This window comes from Terrapene carolina, unplaced genomic scaffold (genome assembly GCF_002925995.2).
Source record: "Terrapene carolina triunguis isolate 2854851 unplaced genomic scaffold, T_m_triunguis-2.0 Scaffold629, whole genome shotgun sequence".
NCBI lineage: Eukaryota > Metazoa > Chordata > Testudines > Emydidae > Terrapene > Terrapene triunguis.
In genome coordinates this window covers 12933950-12956075 of record NW_020664980.1, presented here as the reverse complement: position 1 = coordinate 12956075, position 22126 = coordinate 12933950, and the positions used below count along the sequence as shown (strand labels likewise).

At 44.6% G+C, this 22126-nt stretch overlaps 1 protein-coding gene across 2 annotated transcripts in view; it reads left to right on the top strand.

The window, feature by feature from the left end:
* The window catches only part of MGAT4B (alpha-1,3-mannosyl-glycoprotein 4-beta-N-acetylglucosaminyltransferase B), a 94867-nt gene that overhangs the window by 61235 nt on the left and 11506 nt on the right, over positions 1-22126 (top strand). For both annotated transcript variants that reach the window (XM_024199773.2, XM_024199771.2), the window contains exons 2-9: positions 8039-8218; positions 8818-8958; positions 9838-9971; positions 13076-13122; positions 16281-16394; positions 17934-18009; positions 18864-18978; positions 20108-20238. In XM_024199773.2, the coding sequence (XP_024055541.1) occupies positions 8039-8218; positions 8818-8958; positions 9838-9971; positions 13076-13122; positions 16281-16394; positions 17934-18009; positions 18864-18978; positions 20108-20238 (938 nt within the window). The remainder of the gene's footprint in view (positions 1-8038; positions 8219-8817; positions 8959-9837; positions 9972-13075; positions 13123-16280; positions 16395-17933; positions 18010-18863; positions 18979-20107; positions 20239-22126) is intronic.

Below are 22126 nucleotides of genomic sequence, written 5' to 3'. Positions count from 1 at the left end.
GTAGTTGCCCCAACCATACTGAGGACCCATTGCACTAGGCACTGTACAAATATAGTCAATGACAGTTCTTGCCACACAAATATTCGGTCTTGTTTAAATAGCTCTTGTTTTTACTCCTTACTGGATGCTTTGTGTGTATTGTTTGGTTCAGTTAAAAGGTATAAATGGTATAAACGCAATACTCTGGAGCATTTGGGAGTTCATGGGCATCTGCTTGTATTTGAGTTAGACACCATCAACCTAAAAAAAAAAAATGTCAGGTGCTACACCCGCCTCTGAATCCCCCTGCCAGTTTTTTGTGGTTTTCAGAATTTTTTCATGTATCTCTAAATAGTTCTCTCTCTTTTTGCAACATTGCAGTGTGAAAAACTCGAACACAAAAAAGGGGAAAACTAACTGTTGGGGGGGGGGAAGTAGAACGACTTATGCATAAAGTGCTGTCAAACGCACAAAGTAAACAGGGAAGTGGGGGGGTAAATAATTTTTTTTTCAGTAATCATAGCTGTTACTTGTAAACATAGATAAAACATTTTAAAGCAGGAGTGTAATTTTTAAGTTAATGAGGTTTCTTTAACCTTGCAGCACAGCCTTAATCCTAGTAGAGGGATAGTCTGTTTTATGTGAATGAGAGCTTCACAACTTTTAACAAATTGGGAAGCCCTGGTTTCATCTGCTTAAATTATAAAACCTTTAAAGAAGTGTCTGTGTGTGTGTGTTAGTGTTAGTGTTAGAAGGGGGCTGAGGAAAATAGGAGTGAAAATTAACTTTCCCTGCAAATTCCAGCTAGGGGAAAGGATTAATTACAGAATTGACTGAAAACATGTCATGCCTTGGAAACTGCACTTTATAACTTATGTTCTACAGTTTTAAGATGCAAGCTGCTGCTTATTTTATCATCTAAACTCTCTCTTATGAACCCCAAAACTGAGAATGCTCATGGAATCTTCTCTCTCGTTAAGGGGCCTAAGCTTATATTTAGAATTGTATTTGGAAATTTCAGTGTAATGTTTCAGTCCAGCCAGTTTGCAAAACTGCAGAGTGGCAAACGATCGGCAGAACCAAGCTAAGTCTCTGGAGTCAACTCTCATAGCCGGTACCACAGTCAGCAAGGTAAACGTAGAGCTCTTTTTTACCTCTTCAATTCATTCACAGACATAAGCAGAAGTGCAGATTATATGTGACAGGGTTTTAGTTGTGTGTGACACTCTTGTTCTAAGATCATGTTTTTGGGGTGTTCATAACTTCTAAAAAAGAAAACCCATCTTTAGCTTCGCTAGCTGTACTCATGCCCTCAGTCCAGGGTGACTGTGTGTAAAAGTTTGTTAAAATCCCATTTTTCCACTGCAGATATTGAAATGGGGAAAATGTGCTTTTCATGCTTCTAATAAACTTCCTATCATTTTGTGCATTAAACTTAGGTGGTTTCATTTTTAAAATTAAAACTTTGCAATGCCTGCCTCCCTTATTGAGGAATCTGTGTAAAATAAGGGACAGTTTGGGTCAGAAATAGATAATAGAAAATCTGTACTTGTGGAGCACCCATTGTTTATCAGTCTTTTTTAAAGCCTGCACAGAATAGTATATCTGCACACTGAAATAAAAGTAACAGCTGTTAAATGTATGCCTAGAGATACTGGTATGAGAACACAAGACCCAGAACAAGCGTTGCAGACTCAAGGCATACCAAACAGTGGTTTCTTGCAGTCCTCTTCTTGTCAGTATAGACAGAGCCCTGGTCCCATGTCGGTGTTTGCTTAACAGATATGCACTAATTCTGTATCTTTATTATGAAAACTGGCCTGGCCTCTTGCCTGTGCTAGATTTAGTAGTCTAATATTAGTTGAATAAATTTTTTCTTGGGCTAGGGTCTAGTGATTCATTCTGTAGCTTCTAACTGTGGTCAGTCACGCGTGTGTAATATTGAATTGCCCAGTTTCATTAATAATAGAGTAAGACGAAATACAGGAAAATTAAAATTGGTTAATTTATTAAAGTTTCTAGTCTATTGTACATGTGTAGTCAAATACCACTGAAAACAATTGTCTTTCCATGTCTGCTTTAAAAAAAAAAAAAAAGGCAGACTGACATGTAGTTTATCTTTGAACTAAGATTACCCGTATGTTTATAGTGCACCCTTTATCATGGTATGAGAGGATCTATGGTTATATAAGCATCTAGTCAGTTTGTTGCAGGAGTCAGTGTGTGGAATTCTTGGCCTTGCATTACACAGGATGTTGGATTAGATTATCGTAATGATCCTTTCTGGCCTTAAAATCTATTTATGTGGACATACGAATGGATCCCTTCTTACGCACTGTGGGAGGGTGCGCTTGGTTGGTTGGTTTCTTCTCCCACCTCACCCTACTTCTCTTCCTTTCGTCTCACATTCTGTCTGTCCTCATTGAGCTATTCTAAGATTGTTTGCAAAGAGAGAACTGAGTTTTACTGTTAGTTCCTGAGCATGGAAAGTTTCATGGCTATTCGCATGCCTCGTGGAAAGGGGATCCTTCACGTCTCAGGGCCAGCTACCATGACGGCCTGTTTCCCAACTCCTGTTAGCCTTGTTCTTGGCATTGTTATCTTGATCATTACTGATGACCACAGCTACGGTCTCAGAGGTAGTCAGGGCCCAGGCTTATTGAAAGCCTTGAAGATTAGGGTCTTGTGTTGAATCTCTTTTTGGAAAAGGGACCCAGTGCAGCGTGAGGCATGCTGCGGTGATGTGTCTTAGTTGGCTTGTGTTGCTTAGAAGAGGGTCTACTGTGTGTTGGACTTGGGTCTGTTTTGTGATATGAAGTGTCAACCACAGGTGCTGTGCATTGCAGTAACTGAGCTTGGAGGAGATGAGCATGTGGATCAGCTGCAGCTACATCTTATAGCAAGGGATGCGACTTCCTGGCCAGTTACATATGGTAAAAGGCATTTCTGCTTATTGGTGCCCTTTGGGTCCCCAGGAAATCCCTAAGACTGAGTACCACCTCAACAACTGGAGGCAGATGTCCTGAATGGAGAATGTGCCTGTTTATAATGGTTTTCCTCCTCCTAACAGTATTGCCTCTGTCTCTACAGGTTTTCATTTGCACCATCTAGTTGTTATTCAGGTGCTTCTCTTCCTCAAACACCAGGGCAGCTGAGTTACTGGGTTCTGTGTCTGATGTGAATGTGGTATAGAGCAGTGTTTCACGTGTTAACTGGTGTAAAAGTCCATGTCCTCGCACAAGCTCCAGAGGCAGTTTTATTAAGTTGTTGGAGCAGTTTCTTAAGTTGAGGGGGAGAAGAGAGGGCTAGAATGGAGCCATGTGGGACACTGCAGGGGAAAGCTATCAAGGCATAGGAGCAGCTGTTTCTCCATCACCACCTTTTGGGTAAAACCTGTCTAAATTACCGTGAAGCTGACTGCCTCCGTGTAAGTTCGAAAGCTTGTCTCTCTCTTACCAACAGAAGTTGGTCCAATAAAAGATATGACCTCACCTTCCTTGTCTCGCTAATACCTCTAATCAGAAACATAACTGACAAAATACTTTAACAAAAGGCTGTTTATTAATAGTGTATTTCTTTAAATGCCCACTCCACTCTCAGGTTTTTGGGTTGATGTTGTTTTTTATCATCCCAAGAGCCTTCTTGTGCCATCTGGCTAAGACCACAATCTGTGCAGGTTGAGGTCCTGCACCCTGTCCTTAATTATTCACGCTGATCCACTTGAAGCAGCTGGGGCCATGGACACAGCTGGAGATTTGGCTTTTGGTCCTGGCTGTGATTTCCACACCCCATCCTGGATTGGATCGGAGTTATGGTTGCACTATTTCTAGCTGTATATCCAAGTAGTTCATATTTATGAAGAGAGGAAGCAATGTTATTACTGAGCTTTTAAACTAGAATTTTAATCTAACCAGTGTGGTTTTTTTCCTTCTTACCAGCGTCCTCACTTCTTGGATGCCACACTGCAGTTGGTACATAGTACTCTCTGGAGAGTGGAAAATAAACTGGAGAGTTTCATGCAGGAGACAGGCTATTTTTTGTGTCTTTTCTGGCTGCTGTTCTCAGTAGCCGCAGTTGCCATAGTAAAAACAATAACATCGTCTTGTGTGGCGGCATCCCCTTTTGCAAAGTGATTTGAGAGCCAGTTCAAAGAAGTCCTGATAACTTCACCCTCACTTGGACGTAGCTCTGTCGTTTTCAGAAGCTTCTGGTGCTGCTTCCTATACGGAAATCGTTCAAGGCAGCATGAACAAAAGAGGAAAGTGCTGCCCTGAGGGACTCTTAAAGCTGTGACCTACAAAGGGTTTTTTTTTTAATCGGGCTCGTGCCTTCTTTGTTTCCCCTGTGACGTATAAAAGAGACCCAGGATGTGCTGTGCTGTGTTTTGTTTAAATAAAGTTCCAAAGTTTAAAAAAAAAAAGGGGGGGGTAGAGGGAAGGGAAAGAGAAGCTATCAGGAGCATCAAGCTGGTCTTCTCTAGTTTTGCTGGAGGAACAAAGCATGTGTGTCATGAGCGCTCATGGCTTAATTCTGCCTAGCAGAACTGCCAAGATTTGACAGGCAAAAATCTAGCCCACCCTTCCCATCCGCCCCACATACCACCCATGAATGCTCATTTGCATGTGCACACCCCCTCTTCTCTGACTCATAAACATCCCTTGGACATGTGCTCTCAAACTTGCACAGTCTTGGAGGCATGCATATTGTAATTCAGGCTCTTGTGTGCTGTCAGGTACACACACCTGGACATGCTTTCTATTTCACACACACTTGGAATGTCTCTTTGTTTTGTTTTTAAACCCAGCGTTCAGGTCACCTTTACACCGTATATTATAAAGAAGCAGAGAAGGGCAAATGCCCAATTTCTTTTCCCTTGTAGGAAATCTTTAACAACACGGGCAATTTTTATATAGCACATTTTCAACCCAAGGTGACTTTAAAATCAGCCAGGTTATATATTAACCCCCTGGAAAACTGAGTCGAAAAGAGAAATCGAGATTGTGCTTTAACTATAGCTTTGCTACTATGATTGCCTGTCGATTCTGGACTCTTGCTCCAGGGTATAGATTTGAGGCAGAACGGTAAATGTTTAACGTTCTAAATGGGATTGCACACACAAACCAATGTTCAAAGAACACTATTAAGGTCGCAAAGTCAAGCACTCATTAATGGTGCCTGTGCTAGACCTGGGGCTCTAAGGGCTTTCAGGCTCCCAGCTCCATGGTAGGAAGCCTGGAAATCCTGGCATGGCAGAATGGCCCTGGAGCTGCTGGTCCCCGGCGGCCCACCAGGCGAGCTGGTAGGGAACCCGGGCAGGTATCTGACAGAATCCTGCCTGTGTTTCGACAAAATTTCTTCAAACCTGAACTGTTTTCACAAGACGTTTCCAGTTTGGAGTAGCATTTTCCAACAAAACTCGGTTTCATTGGAAAATTTCCAGCCAACTCTATTCTAGATGTGAGTGCTCAGCACTTCTACAAGTCAGACCGCAGCATCTCAAGTTGGGCATATAGAAATTGATGGACATACAATTAATGGCCACCTGTGAACAGTTTGGTTTAAGTGACTTGACCAGGATCACATAAGAACTCTGTGGCAGAGGTAGAGATAGAGTATAATGATCCAGGGCAGCACCATAAGACCATCCTTTCTATTTCTCACTCACTCTCTACATCCTTTCTTACTTCCTCAACAAATGAGGCAGGGATCTTACAGACCACAGTCTCCTTTACTACACAATCCTGATTCAGCCATCCTGTGCTCTAAATGAGCCAGGGGTCCTTTGGAAAAAATAGTAATTAAAGCATATCGTAACACACATGCACAAGGTTGCACAGGCAGTCTTAATTCTGCATTTCCAAACTTTTGAGTGCTTGACTTTGCAATTGTAATGTTTTAAGCTAGGTTTCTTATACATAATTTCCTAAGTTTCTAAAAAAGCAAACTGCAAAAATAGAAATTCCCTTATGTGGCGGTGTATTGACAAACACATGGGTCATCAGCAGGGTTGGAAGTTTTAGATCCACTGCATAGATCTCTGCCACTGGAGATAACAGAGTAACTGATAGGAGCAGTAGTTTGTAATTGGCTCCTCTTCTCTATTGCATCAAACATAAATTACTTGTCTTCACTTTCAGGGCTCTTCATAGCCTGTCTCTTCACTACGTATTACCTCTTATTCACTATCGAAATGTCAGCTTTTGCCACCAATCAGCCCACGATGCCTGCTTCCATTGTTCCCTCATTAAATTTTCAAACAAATACCTTTGTGCTTTATCTTATGCTGCCACTTGCACTTGGGCGAACCTCCCCCCAACCATCTGCAGAGTTATCTCTTTAGCCTCTTTCAAACTCTCCTTTTCCATGGAGCCTGCAAAAACTTGACAACAGCTGAGCTGCTGCTGTGCTGAAACCTCTGCCTATCATGCTGACCCAATATTGTCTCATTGTTCCCTTATACTCCCCCATCTGTCTGTATTGTATCATCTGTTGTCTTATATTTACACTGTAAGTTCTCTGGGGCAGGGACCATCTTTTTGTTCTGTGTTTGTACAGTCCCCAACGCAGTGGAGTGCTGGTCCATGACTAGCGATTCTACATGCTATGGTAATTCAAATAGTAATGATGAAGGGGGGGTGAAATGCCCACTCTGCCAGTGTGTTTCACAAGTATTTGCTGACCGCAGAGGAATGTTGAGACAAGAATCTTGGGTTCCATTCCAAGCTCTGGAGGGGCGTGTGCTCTAGTGGGCACAGACTCTTCTCCAAGCGTGACCCTTTATGTGCTGTCTCCTGCAGCCTGTCCCTACCCTGGCTCCTTGTCCCAGTCTCCACTTCCTCAGGCTAATCTTCCCAGTCCCGGTTTCCTTGACCATGCAATCCTGGTCTCCCCATCTGTCAGATCCCCAATTCCCACCTCTCCCCAGTGTCTCCCCCTCCACAGTCCAGTCCCAGTTCTCCCACTCCTTCCCCAACTCCTTGTCCCCAGTCTCCTCACCCAACCAGTTCCACTTCCCCACCTGCTGACATCGCATCTGACTAGTCTCTCTCCACCCTAGTCACTGGCTCCCAGTTCTAGTCTTCCTTTTGGGGCCGCTCATCCAATCTCAATCCTCATCCCTTAGCTCCTTCCCCAGCCTCACCCCTCACTGGCTCCTTCACTCATCTCATTGCCCAGGCAGTCCAGGTTTTCCTCCCACACCCCAGCTCTTGGGCGGCCGGTGACCCAGCCCCTGGCCCCTCCCCTTGTGCCCGAGACCCTTCCCCCCTTCTACTTTCCCCTCCCCTGCAGGAATCCAAAGCATCCCCACCGTGGCCCCACTGCTTCCAGGTGTGTGGGGGGGTGGTGGCGAGGCCCCAGCCCGGGTGCACCACAGCCTCAGCACCCACAGCCCTTGGGCGGCGCGGTCACCGTGTCCCCAGCCTTGGGGCTCCAGGCAGCCAGCGCGGCCCAGCCCTGGCAGCCCCGAGTTGCTGGAGGAGGCACACTGGCATTGGGGTGGGGCCACGGTAGGCTGTTTGGGAAGGCAAAGCCTCCCTTTGCCTACGATACTCACCGCCCATGCCCCAGCTGCTTGTCAGATCGGTCTCCCCTGCCCTCATTCCCTCACTGGTTCCTTGTCCAGCCACTCCCAGTCTTCCCCCCCAAGCCTTGTCAAATCTGTGTCTCCCCCAAGGCAACTGAGTCCCAGTCCTGTTCTCCCCCTCCCGTACTGCCAGTTTCCCTCACAGTGGGAGGGAAAGTTATAAGCAACTGACAAAAGGGTGTTTTAACAGGAAGGGCCAAGCAACATTAGTAAGTGGTGCTACCCACTCTGCCTGTATTATAGAACCCTCAGGTAAAATGGCCAGTGCTCTGAGAATTTTAATTGCTGTGAAGCGCACATGGGTGAGCAGTTACCTCCGAATCAGCCAGTGATTTGGCAATACTTCTTCCTCCCTCTGTTTTAGGTTTGGTGCCTAGGGCTGCGGAGTGGGAGAATGGATGACTAATGACACTTTGCCTTTTGGAACCTGTCACAGCAGGGGGAAAAAGTGTTTCCTCTCTCTTCTCTCCACAGGTGAGGTTGTGGATATCTATCAGCGAGAGTTCCTAGCGCTCAGAGACCGTCTGCATGCTGCTGAACAGGAGAGCCTAAAGCGCTCCAAGGAGTTGAACCTGGTCCTAGACGAGATAAAGAGAGCGATCTCTGAGAAGCAGGCCCTACGGGACGTAAACCGGACATGGAGCAGTTTATCTGGTGAATCAGACTTTAACAGAGAGAAGCTGTTGCTATAGAGGAGGTAGTGAGGTGTGTGTTTGTGTAGGGCTGCAGATAGGATGAGCAAGCATAGGCCAAGGTCCAGATCGTCTCTGATTTAGCATGAGGCTTAAGAGGTTCAGAAAAATCTATTTGCATGGAGATGGCCATGCACCGTTAGACATTGAATCACGCCTCTGCAGATAATATACGCTAACTTGCTTGCTCATGAGCTTTTATCACCAATTGTATGCCAATATTGAATGTTTATGAAAAGCAGGTCACAGTGGAGGGTTTAGATTTGCTCTTATTTCAAAGTGCAAAAGTTGATTGGATGGGAAAATTGGATCTTTTTGATAAAATCTGATTGATCTTCATTCTCCTCCCCTCAAAGATTTTGGACCTTATTCAGTGCCTTTACACACAACTCCCACTTACGTTAGTGGGAGTTGTGGGTGCACACTAAGAAGGCTGGGTGGATTAATCTAGTGATAATCTAAAATGGCCAGATTGCCCTGTGACGGGGTTTTGTTGCTAGAAGCCTTGTGATCTCTTCCTGTATGGTATCCTGCATATTGACTTCCTTTTCCTCCTTTAAGATGAAACCAAATTAAAACTCTGGAATATCACCAACAAGAATGTGCTGCATCTTCCCACCATCTTTCACCATTTGCCACATTTGCTATCCAAGGAGAACAGTCTACAACCAGCTGTGCATGTGGGACAGGGACGCACTGGAGGTAAAAGCAGCTGCAGCAGCACTAAGAGCCAATGTCTCTTCCCTTCACTTTACGTGTGCCCTTCTCCTCCCCTCCAGTCCTGGCTCGAGAAAAGCAGGACTGGAAGTAGGGGAGCACATTCCATGCAGGCTTCCTCACTGCATCAGTGCATTAGGGTGGATGCGCAGAGTGTAACCCTTATAAGTTAAGAGGTGCAGGGAGATACTTTAACCAGCACTAAAGTGATATTTGACCCCTGTCTGTCTGACGATTTTACTGCCACCCCTCAGTATAGTTTCTGAGCCGCTCCCATGTAAAGTCAATGGAATGGCAAAGCCCGTAGTGGACTTCATGGGGTCCCTGGCACTTTTCCTCTTCTTGGGGTAAAAACACTGCTTGGGATAGGGGTTTTTGTTTGTTTTTTTTTTTGTTTTTTATTAATTTACTTTTTTTTTTTTAATGTTGATTTGTTACGGGTTTTGTTGGTTGGCCTGTTCTGGGCAGAAGAGGTCTCGGTCTTGAGTGTCTTTTTAGGGTTGAAAGGCCTTTCTGAAGAGGAACATTTTGCAGCATTTCCTAAATATCAGTCTTAAAGCTGTAATAACTGTACTGAATGCTTCAAAGGGAGGGCCCTGCATGCTAGCACACCGTTCCTTTTTGTTTCCTGGCCAAACTGTTCATCAGAAAAAAGTTAACTTGCTGATAGGGATAATTCAGCGAATTAGCCCTGGGTAGCCACAGGCGTTTTGGTCAGTAACCCATTTTCCTATTGATGGAACATCGTGCTAAAAGCAAGTAGAAAGTGAGACCTTGGGGGCTGAGTGAACAGTCTTGTTTGTTTTCCTGGCCTATTGCCCTGTGTTTGTCTTTCTGAAAACACTTTGCTTTGGTTCTGAGCAGTGTCCATAGTGATGGGAATCCCCAGCGTGAAGCGAGAGGTGCATTCATACCTTACGGACACCCTGAACTCCCTGATCTCAGAGCTCACCCAGCAGGAAAAGGAGGACACTGTGATTGTTGTTATGATTGCTGAGGTAACGTGACCCTTGTATCTATTTATCCCGCTTCATCAGCTCTTCATCCCCTTTCTCCGGCTGACAGGGACTTGGTGCTGGTCCAGGAGGCTGAATGCAGCCATAAAACAGCAGGATGTCTTGTCATGGATGAGGGCCAGATCCACCGCTGTAGAGGCAGATAAGCCCAACCTTGGGCTGTTGTCTGACAAGGTTCATCAGGCACATCCCCCTGATGGGGGCCAGCAGCCTGTTTTTAATGTGAAACAGTGCTTGGATGCGCTCTTCTACAGAGGGTCAATATGTTAGCAGATGATTACATTATAGCTGCCAACATGGCCCATGCATTCATCTTTTTCATGTAAGTTGTGCTCATTAACCTCACTCGGCTCCTACAAACTCCAAAGCAGCTGTTGACTGAACCCCTTTAAACACCACTCCACCTCATTCATGCTTCCCTCCCAAGACTCCATCATGTTTTCTCTGCAATCCCCCAGCCCATTTCTCCAAGGCTAAGACTAGCATATTTTGTTGCACTGATGCCCAGGGCCAGAATCAGTTGCTAAATTCAGGAGCTACAAAGCCTTGGTGCGTTAATCCACTAGAGCTGCTTTTATCTAGAGGTTTATAGGGTTATTTTTCGCCACCGCTTTCCCCTCTGGATTATTTTCTCAAGCCTAAAATGCATTTGTCTTAGTTTTCAGAAATCCACTGAGCAAGCAAAACCTCAGTGGTGTGTTGCCGGGAGCAGAGTGAAGATAAATACCTGTCTTTGCTACCTGTTTAGCAGCAATTAGATGGTTTGAGTGGCATTATGCTTACAGGTCTGTAGCTTGCCTTTTTTATACAAAAGGAAAGCGCACTCTTGAGGAGCGAGTGGCTGCTATCCAAAGTGCTGGGGGGGGGATTGGATTAGTAGGTTCCTCCTGGGACTGGGGGGCATGGGTTTGATTCTCTCCTAAACTGCTTCATTGGCAGGCTGTGATTTTGGGCAAGTCACTTAATGCCTTTGTGCTTTAATGTACATGTCTGTGAAATGGACCTCACAGGGATCGTGTGAGGATTTAAAGGGAAGCATCAATGTGAAATTACCTTTTTTTTTTTTAAATTGATTCACAAGGATTTTCAGGTACTGAGTTCCCCCTGCCAAATTTTTTTTCCCCTCACTATATTTTAAAAATGTTTTTCCTTCTTTTGAAGTATGACAGACTGTCTCAGATAGGGGAAACTGATTGTGGAGAAACAGTGAAATTAATTCTTAAATAAATTGCCAAATGCACAAAAACAGAGGAAATCTTTCTCATGTCTCAGTTACAGCAATAGTAGATGTTACAGGTAACAATAGAAGGTAAAACTACTTCAGGAAGAAGGGGTCAGTAGACTCTGTCCTTTTAACTGTCAGGTGTTGCAAGATCTGCAGGAGGGCGCTATAGAAGTGTGAACTATTGCTATGCTTGTTACACACCCAATCCAGAGAGTGCATTTCTTCGTACATCACTGCCTATGGGTCACGAGTCTTCAGGCCTACGGTAGAAAATGATATAAAAGATGGTATGAGATTTGAACAGTCATCAGATAGCTTGAAGAATCTAGGCAACATGAAGCTGCCACTGTAGTCTTAGGAGGGGCAGGGGCGAAGATAAGAGAACTGATATGGGCTCCATCCTGAGGGGTTTTAATGACTGCCTCTAAAATTTAGAGTATTTCAGAAACTGAGAATCAACTCCCAATTCAACAGTATCTGGCTCTGGCAGCTAACTTCCTTCCTACGAGTTGTGAAAAAAATTCCACTGGGTCACTGATGGAAGCAGCCTGCTTATTATGTTGTAAGACTCCAGCCTGAGTCCTCTAGCTGCGTTGGCACTGGGACAGCTGTCCCTGTCAGAGTAGTTAGACACAGCTGTAATAGGAAGAGTCCTCTTGGAGTGGGTTTGCTGCATTGCAATGTGCTGTCACGGTGGGGCGGAGCCCCATTCCTCCCCTACATCATCATTTAAAGCAGGATGGCATGTGTGGGCAGATGTGGTGTTTGGTATCCGATGCGAAGTGCTGAGGCAGTTAAAGTGACAGATGGGAGTTGTGTGTTCGCTCCCAGAATATAAGGCCATCTTCCTTCCTTTTTGTAGCTGTTACCCTGGAAGAGCTGGGAAAAGAAATCAGTCTCTCACGGTGGTTCTGAGAACCCTTGGAGAAGGGGAGCTCGTCTCTCTAGAAAAACTTGACTTGTCATTATTCTGGGTAAAGCACCTGAGCTTGGCTTCTGGCATAAACCCCTGACCTCTCACTCCTCACCCCAACATGGCACCAAATCTGGCTCCACCTCGTACTGAGCAGGACGTTGCAAGCAATTGTTTAGCACTTACTCCTGGTGATGGTAAAAGTCATCGTCCCTCCTTTTCAAATCCCGGCTTAAGACTTGTGTTCGCTGTTTCAAGAGCAGTGGAACCACTCGGAGCAGTAAAATCTTTGGAGGCCTCTTGATCCAGCATTCTGGAATAGAGGGCATGGGACCTTATTTTCTCTCCACTGGCCCCCTGCATGAGTCTTCGCATTTATATCTTTTCTATTAGTGTCATGCAGCATGATTAGCCTCTTCCCCTGAGCTGCTGAGAGTGACCAGGTCAAATCTCAGGACCAACTGAGAGATTCAGGTTTGCAGCTGAAATTAACCCAAAATATAAATACACGTTATAATAGAAACCCCTCTGTTTTGCTGACGAAGGTAGAATTCCTTTTCTGTCGGGGACTGTTCATTTAGTTAAATGCCAACAGCCTGCTTGGCACTGTACAGAAAATAGAGGAGGATGTGATCCTTGGCCCCAGACACTTAGTATTTTTATTTGATTTAACACTGGCCAAACCGGAGGAATTTGAAGAAGAGTTCGGTTTTGATCCACCAAAATGGGGAGAGGATTTCAGGCACAAGGGCCATACAGAAGAAGGCCTGGAGATGAATGAATGGCATATGGAAGTGTTGACAGCACAGACTAGGGAGTACTAGCAGTGGCTTCTGAGATGCAGGCCCGGGCAGAGAATAAATCCGGATGAGGCATTTAAAGTATTGATGGTTGGTTCCTCTGAAACTGAATGATCTCTTCTTACAATGTTTAACTTTTTATTTTCAGACAGATGAACAGTATACAACTGGAGTGGCAGAAAACATCAAAAACTTGTAAGCAATTCCCATTCGTTACCCTGATGAGAACTAGGCGTGTAACAATGTAACAGCCTCGTTAAAGAAAATAAATGTCTTTTTGTTGGCTTGATTTTTCCGTTATAAATTCTAGAGTCTCATCCTGTCTCTTAATTAAGCTGATCCCAAATTCATCTCATTCTAAAATATATGGTATTGTAACTTTAATTTCTTTCTGATTGTATCCAACCAGTTTTGTGCTTTCATGTTCTCAATGCACATGATCTTGCCATCTGAGTCGCTCTTCCTGTCCTGTGTTGTTATGAGAAGATGGATTATTTATATTTACAGTCATCCTGGGGGGGAGGGGTGTTCCTATTCTCATATAGTTCAGCATCCTGCCTGCTCATAGAGTCAGAGCAAATGAACAGCATGACTGGCACCAAAATAAGGCTGTTACCGCCTAAGTGTCCATTTCCCTGCCCCTTTTTGCTACACCAGGTTAGGTTGCATTCTTTCTCTGGCACTGCAACTGTGATCTCTCTGGAATTGCGTGTTAGTGTAACAAATTTCTGCCCCAGAGTTACAGTGGTCGCCGCAACTTCACAATTGCTAAATGTTGACGAGAAACCTGTGGTAGATGGTTATTAGAGAGCTGGTCTAGGCATTAGCAGCATCAGAGCTCAAAGAGGAAGAAGAAAGCAGTCCTCACAGAGGCTCTGAATCCAGTCCAGCTTCTGTGTCTGCATGTTTCCAAAGAACCACAGTAACCTTAAGAGCAAGACTTTTTAAAGGATGATGTGACCTAATGGCTCAATTCAATTCCTGAGCTGGTGATGGGAGAGGGCTTGGGACATGCTTCCAATAATAGAAAAGCATTGTATTCCTACTGCACTTGTAGAAGAGCTGAAACAGAGCCCTCTGTCTTGCTGTGCAAAGTGAGGCAGATCCACCCTTCTGCCTTTTGTGGCAGGAGTGTATACTTAGCAGGGGATGATGAGCTGATTGTCTGATGTACCCTGATGAAATTACCAGGCACTATCGAAGGAAGGGCCCCTCTGTGAAAGGTTTAAAACTTGAATTAACTTAGTGATTTGATTTCCAACCCCCCCAAATAAACTCATAAATTATCTCTTAAATTCAATTGGGGGGGGAAGCCTACAGTCTAAGCGTGTGTTGCTCAGGGAAAGCGCCAGTGCTCCTTTATCAACGTCCCAGCATTTGTAATGAGAAGCCATGTTTCAGATATCGCTTGAGGAATGGTAATTTAAAGGGACACCATGACGTCAGCTGGTAATGTTATCAATTTAAAAAACAAGTTAAAAGTAGTTTCGGGGACTACTGTCCTGAAGTCTGTCAGTCAGTCGTGTCTGTTCCTCCCCTTGCTGCCTAAATGCTGACACATAAATAAGGGAGACTAACTGACTATAGGGGTTAAACAATGAAACTGGTGATTAAGGCTACGATTATGTCATGGAATCTGTGACTTCCATTGACCTCCATGACGTTTTCTGCTCTGGGGCTGGAGCTCCCAGCCAGCCCTGCCCTTGCAGCTCCCAGCCCCCAACCTGGTGGCCGGACCCCGGGCCGCAGCAAGCAGGTGGGGGACCCCATGCCACTGCCCAGCCGCGGGAGGCAGGCGGGGGGACCCTATAGCTACCAGCTTCCCGGGGCGAGGGGACCCCACAGCAGCCCAGCCCCAGGGGCAGGGGGACCCCAGAGCTCCCACGGATATTTTTAGTACAAGTCAGGGACAGGTCACGGGAAATAAACAAAAATTAATGGCAGCCTGTGGCCTGTCCCTGACTTGTACTAAAAATATCCGTGACAAAAACTTAGCCTTACTGGTGATACATAGAGTGCTGTCAAAATGTACAGTGTAAAACGCTGGGGGAAAGCTGTCTTTCTGTCTAATCCCTTGCAGTTACAGTAATACTGTATTTGGATATTGTTTGTAACAATGGGTACACATTTTTCAGACAAGTGACTTTTTTTTAATTGACTGTGACCCTTTAAATTGTTCTTAACCATATCACAGAAAATATACTTTGGTAGCTTTGTTTGGCACGATAGGAAATCAAATCAGGTAACATTCCTGGTGGTCTTCTAATAACCACTAAGACCAACTATAATGGTTTTGGTAACCTATCAAATAAGCATAATATAATCTCTGCAAACTGGCATTTACTTTGACACTTTGCAAACACCTGTATAGCCACCTTATATTAGTAAATCAGACTTTGGGTCCCCCAGATTTGCTGGGGTCAAGCTAATTGTCTGTAGGGCTTTACCTGCAAATAAATGCTTATGTTTTTCATCAAAACAGACTCATATTTTTAAGGGGTTAAATGCAGATTGCCTCAAGCAGAAGTGGTAGGTGGGACACTTAGACATCAGTGGATCCAAATTGCTTCTTCAGGTTCCTCACCTCTGAAGTGGCAGCTGGTCTGCTCCCATTCTGCTGCATCACAGCTACCACGGGAACCCATTGGAGTGAGTTTGTGAGGGAGGGCCTCGTAAGTGACCTTTTTTAAAGCATGTGCTGGTGCTTTGCCAGATTACCTTTAAAATAGTCTAGAATCTCTGCAAAACCTCATCATATGCTTATTAACAGCCCTGATGGTATTCCCCTCCTTTCCCAAATGTGCCAACTTGGTGCTCCTACAGGGATGCCGCCTTATAGCCATGTTGGACTATCGTAGCACAGTGAGACCTGGACAGTGTGACTTGAGGGGAGGAACCTAAAAGGAAGAAATAAGGCTTACATTCCCTTATGTGGTGAGTGTCGTTCCTCCTGCCAATGTTTGAGGCATTCCACACACAACACTTGTGGATCATTTAAAAAAGAAAATCTATGCTATCAGCCCAGCATCCCTGAGCAACCTACCCTAACAAATCAACATGTTTGCATGTAGTAGAGAGAAAAATACTGGTATACAAACAGATTGCAGTTCCAGGCTTACATGGGGCTGTTAGAAACAGTTGGGGGAAGAGGAGATTTAAAATCCCATGACAAGTACCCTGCTGCTGTCCTTTTGTTAGAACTAAGCCTGCAAGTGCATTCACTACTATAGAGGTTTTATCTTGGAGGTTAATTTTGTTTGATTCCACGGTCTGGTGTTTTCCAAGTGACTTCAGTCTGAATCTGTCATGTTACGCCTGGTACAGCAATTGCTTGCTTCCACTTTCTCTCTCAGGTTCCCCAAGGAAATACACTCTGGTCTCCTGGAAGTCATTTCCCCCTCTCCACATTTCTATCCAGACTTTTCTCGCCTCCGGGAATCTTTTGGTGACCCCAAGGAAAGAGTCAGGTAATACCAGATGATTTAAAAATCTGTAATAAGTAATACTTACATTCTGTATACTCCTGACTCAGAAGAGATAAACACTTCTGTGGATTTATGCAGGGCCCTTAAATTTGCTTTTTGTGAGAATTAAGGACCTAGTAAATATGCATTGTTGTTAGCTTCATTTGGCTTGGCTTGCTCTGCTGTGTTTCCCATGTCTATTTTCCACAAGTCAAACTGAGACAAAGCTGCTAACTTACAGGATACTTACCTCGAGAAGCCACTTGTTTTCCAGTTAACTCCAAACTAATCATACAGTAAAGAATAAGCTTTCTTTATCCCATCTTCTCCTCTGGTGAAAGTGAAAGGTGTATTGTGTTGGCTCCCTGTGACATTACCCAGGGTACAATCTGGACTGATTAACAGCTCTGTCCTCTCAGTGCTCCAATCTGGGATGCCTTTTAACACTGCTTCGCTGTGAGAGCAGCCACTCCTGGTCTGCTCACACACAGTCTCCAGCATGTAAATTACTCCCAGTTATAGTATATGAGTGCTATGGCCAGCCACTCATGCGTTACACTGCAGAGCAACACCAGCAAATTCCCAGTCCCAGACTTTCCACCAGAAATGTGTCTTGAACTGCCCAGCTCTCTCCTGGACAATGCAAGCTCATATAAAGTCTGTCATTTTTATTAATAGAAAATGATATGCACACATCCTATTATCCCAAATGGAGTGTCCCACACACACACACTGGTTTAGATAAAACAAGTGTATTATCTACAAAAGATAGATTTTAAGTAACTACAAGTAAGGAGACATAAAAGTCAGAATTGGGTTACAAGAAAATAAAAGTAAAATGCAACTAATGCCTAACTTAACAAGCTAAGTGAATTCAAAGCAAAGTGTCTGTCACCACATGTTCTAGCAGTTTTACTGGCTGAATTCCTTTTAGTCAGAATCCCTTCCCCCTGTCCAAAGCTTTTTTCCTTTGTTCTTCAGGTGTTGTGGATGCCGTTGAGAGAAAAGGAGAGATAATTTGTGATGTCTCCTCTCTTATAGTTGTTTCTCTTATTCAGGAATCATCTCCAACTGAGATTTAGGAGACAGAAAGTCTGTGTGGATGGGAACCCCCAGCTATTTCTTTGTCAAGATGTAGATTTTCACCCACATCCTCTTTCCTGCCAAAGAATGGCCACTTAACCAAGCGGTGGTTCATTTGATTTTGTAGACACCTGGCTGAGGTGTTGGCTAGCCTTTTGTCTCTGGGGAACTGGTCTGTGGCTGCTCCCCCAGACTTGGAACATGTCTTAATAATACCATACAGAGGAATCTTATAAATTTACATGCAGTGTTGCCACACATACTTTACCAGGACAATAATGATCAGCAAATTCTGAGTTTTCAAATGACACCTTACAAGGCATACTTTGTACAGAATTTATCATAGTCCTGTAAAAGGGGTGAATTTAAGGGTACACAGATTGTCACACTCCCCAAATGAAGCATCTGCTGGCTGGTAGTAAGGCAGTGGTGTTCTCATCAAATTTGTCTGGTTTGCAGGTGGAGAACTAAACAGAACCTAGATTACTGCTTTTTAATGATGTATGCCCAGTCCAAAGGCATTTACTATGTGCAGGTAAGTTTGATGGTGGGGTGAGAATGTATGAATTCACTGAGACACGTATCTTGTACCAGTGACTGTGGGGAGGGGCGTGTGTGTGTGTGTGTGTGTGTGTGTGTGTATAAAACATAAAGTGGAGTCTTTGATGTGGGGGCAGGAAGAAGGGAGAGTTTAATTCAAATGCTGTTGGAGTGTTTCTGGTGTTGACTCTTCTCCAAATGTGACACCCATAGGATATGCTGTCCCTTTTTCACATCCAATCCTCCCAAGTCTGATTCAGGAACTCCTCTGCATTTCTCCTTCAACCATCTCTCTGTCTGTCTGTCTCTCTCTCTCTCTCTCTGCGCGTGCACAGATATTTACTTTGGACCAGGTTAGATTAACCCTTTGCAAGCCAAAACGTAAGTCTTCATTGTAGTGTGATGTAGATTCTCCTGAAAACAAAGCATATTAGCTCTACATCATGGGCAGCATGCAACTGTGGGGAGGGATGGCTCACTTTGAAATTTGCCGACTTGTGGTGCCACACTGCAGAAAACCTTTACAATGGAACCTGGTCTAATGGCTAGAAAAGTAGCAGTGCCTTTGCTGTCATGTATGAGCTGCAGCTTACTCAACACAGCTGTTAAAGTTCCCTTTGGCCAAACAGGCTAAAGAATTTTGCCCGGGAATGGAAGAGGTTCACAAAGAGTAGGAGTCAGTTTTCCTTTAGCCTGTTGGATTAGATTAGAAGTGTAGGTTCCCACAACAAACTCTGCCTTTGCCAAAACCTTCCCCTGCCCTCCTGTGTCGAATGTTGTGCAGCGGAGAGACTGGAACAGAACATGTGTTTTTTGTTGCATGTGCTAAGTTTCCTTTTCCCCTTGCAGCTCGAGGACGACATTGTAGCCAAACCAAACTATCTCAGCACAATGAAGAACTTTGCTCTGCAGCAGCCATCTGAGGAGTGGATGATCCTGGAATTCTCACAGCTTGGGTTTATTGGTAACTGACTCTTCCTCCCCCCCCCTCGCCCCGCAGTACCTTCCAAATGTGGCTATCACATAGCTGGCTAGATCTTACAAACAGCAACCCTCTTGCTTAGAGACGTTTTCCCACAGTAAGGGTAAATTCCATATGCTTGGCTTCTTCTAACACTTTTTTATAGTGACCCTTTGACTTGCTCAGGAAATAAACTACCTCCAAGTTTTCTGTCCTGAGCCTCCTGGTCCTGGGATAGTTACACAGCTGGAACGAGAACCTGTGTGTCAGTCACCTTCCTGTTGACACAATTCAGCTAAAACACAGAGCATGGCAACAGCAATTGCCTCTAGCGTCTCATTGCCTTTTATGTGGCATAATGTTTTACTGATGTGCTGTGTTGAACAGGCCAAGCTTCCTACGAGACGTAGCTTATAAGTGGGTAGGGACGGTGCAAGTCCATGCTTGTCCATGTTGCATCTTCCACAAGCATTAAACTACTGCTATTCTGATTCATTTTTAATAAAAAAATAAATCTGCCCAGTGGCCCAGCAGTGAGGCTCGCTTCCTGGATGTGACTGGTTGCTTCTTGGTTGGATGGGATCTAGAAGCACCTGCCATAACACGCTCAGTCTGTGGGCTGGAGGAAGTTTTACATCAGCTGAGAACTATTTCAGGAGCAGCACTGTATGGTTATGCAAGCAGTTTGGATATTCCTCTGCTGGGTGTTGGCTACATTCGTTTAATGGGGTTTGATGTTTTTCTGAACTCTGCGGGCAGGAAAATAATCTATACTAGAACTGTGCATGAATTCCATTTTCACCCATATCTCTCTGGTGTCCCCTCCCCACCTGGTGTGAGTGTTCCATGCTATTGACCTTGACTTCAGTGGGACTCATAATGGTGTGTGTTGCTAACTCGCTAGCAACAGTTCTATAATGAATGCTAATTTTAGAACTGTACAGGCAGCATCAGTGATGCTGATGCATAAGCTCCAACTGCGCAAATCCATGGTTACTTGAAACTCCGTTAGAGATGCAAGGAGATAAACCAGTTTTTCCCCTGAGGAACTTGTTATTCTTTTCAGTTGCTGGATCTTGTTTGTTTCATACTGTATCTGCTTTGTCTCTTCTCCATCCAAATATGCTTTCAGGAAAGATGTTCAAATCGCTGGATCTCAGCCTGATTGTGGAGTTTATACTCATGTTCTACAAGGACAAGCCCATTGACTGGCTCCTTGATCACATCCTTTGGGTGAAAGTGTGCAATCCAGAAAAAGATGCGGTAAGTAAACAATCCCCACAGAAGGCACGAAGAATCTTTCCACTCTGCACTTGCTCTGAATGTCCAGAACTTGCTGGGAAAGATGGGAAGATCTCTTTTTATAAGAAGTAGTGATGATGAAATTTTGTTCTGAATCTTTGTTAATCTCATTTAGCCAGGAAAGCTTCATTAGGATCTTACCTAGGAAAAATTTTTTGGAAAATTCAATATGTTGCCTTCCAGATTAGCATGTTGCTAAGAGATGCTTCATGGGGATTCTAGGGGAATCCTTATTGCTGTCTTGTGGTCATTATGATCTATTGTTTACCATGCTGTGTGTGTCTGATGCTTTACAGATGACAATAAAAAAGGGACATCCTTTCTGGTGTTCTAAATTAAACTAGCAACAACAAGAGATCAGAGTAACTGGGATGGAGTGGGAGGGTATTGGAGGATGAGGGTTGCAGCCGTGAGTGTGAGATGAACTCGTTGCCAGATGCACACTCTGGTCTTGTATTTGAATACATTTAAACCTGAAGCAGAGGTCAGTGCCCCAGAGAAGCAGGGCTAGTATCTGTCTCTAGTAGGTTTTTATCTTTTCTCCTCTGTTCGCTCTGAGAGATAGGTAGCAATATCCCTTAGATCCTCTTGTGTGTAGGGTGATTTGTGTTCTGAACACCGTTTGTTTGTTCTTCAGGCGGTTTTGGCCCAGTGTGCTCTTGGGTGACAGACCCATTCTCAATCAACATATCCTACAGAACCTCTGGGCAAGATTGGGATTTGTTTGCGCGTCTGCTCCATGCAGGAGTGATGAGATGCAGCTGGTGCTTCCCCTTCACCACCACCACCCCCCTTGTATTTAGCTTGAGCAGTGTTTTAATGTAATTCCCACTGCGCAGCCAGGTTAGCTCATACTCTCCTACCTGACTGCTTCCCCTCCACTGTCTTCTCAGGGGATGCTGCAAACCTCTGAATTGTTGCTTTTTTACAAATTTAACCTAATTCTAGTGTGGATTTCTGGCTCCTTCTCCCACTGTGTGCATGATTAACTCTCTGCAGCGCCCCTTGAAACGTGACTGTAAATCCCACTGTGTCGAATCAGATTGGTAGCGCTAGGATTTGCTTTCTTGATTAAAAGTTTCCTTGGCCTGAGCTCTTTGGGAAGTGCTTTGCCTGATCTGGATACATCCTGTTCTCTTTACATTTGAAAACTAATTGTAGATTTACCTGGGATAAAGTTGCATATGAAGAGCTGACCTTGCTGTTACTAGCGGAGCAGTTCCCCACCCTAATGTGCCTAGGACAATGTTGCTTTCATTAAATGTGTCCTTAACAAAATGAGTAAAGGGGGGGAGCGGGTGTTAAGGGCACTAACATACTCTAACCTGTTTTTCCCATCTAGGTTAAAATAGGGACCTGAAATGAGCTGTGTTTTTTGCTGGCAGTGCAAAGAGGTTCTCCCATTAACAGGGCCAGTTTTAATTTTATAATGTAATGAGAGTTGGATTAAGGGATTAGCTCAAATGCAGCCTGCAGAGAATACCCCTGGAATGTCCAGGTTCCGGGGAGGCACAGGCAGACGTGCCAGCTCTCGCGGATTGATCGTGAGAGTCACAATTCCTGAGTAAATTTAAGCCTCGCTCATTATTTCACGATAGAACTCTCAAATGTCAGGATTGTGGGCGGGGGGGTATCCAGCTGCGGCTGGAAAAAAAAAATCCTTACGTCTGAGAGCTCTAAAAGTGAGGCTTAATTTTACTTAGCAATCCTGTCAGCCACAGCGGGGGCTCCCCCGTCAAGCCTCAGGTGTGGGGCGGCGGGGCCAGGCTCCCGCTGTCAAGCGCAGGTGGCTGCTCCCCTGCCAGCCTGGGAAACGGGAGAGGGGACCCCACTGCAGCCCCCCGCCCCA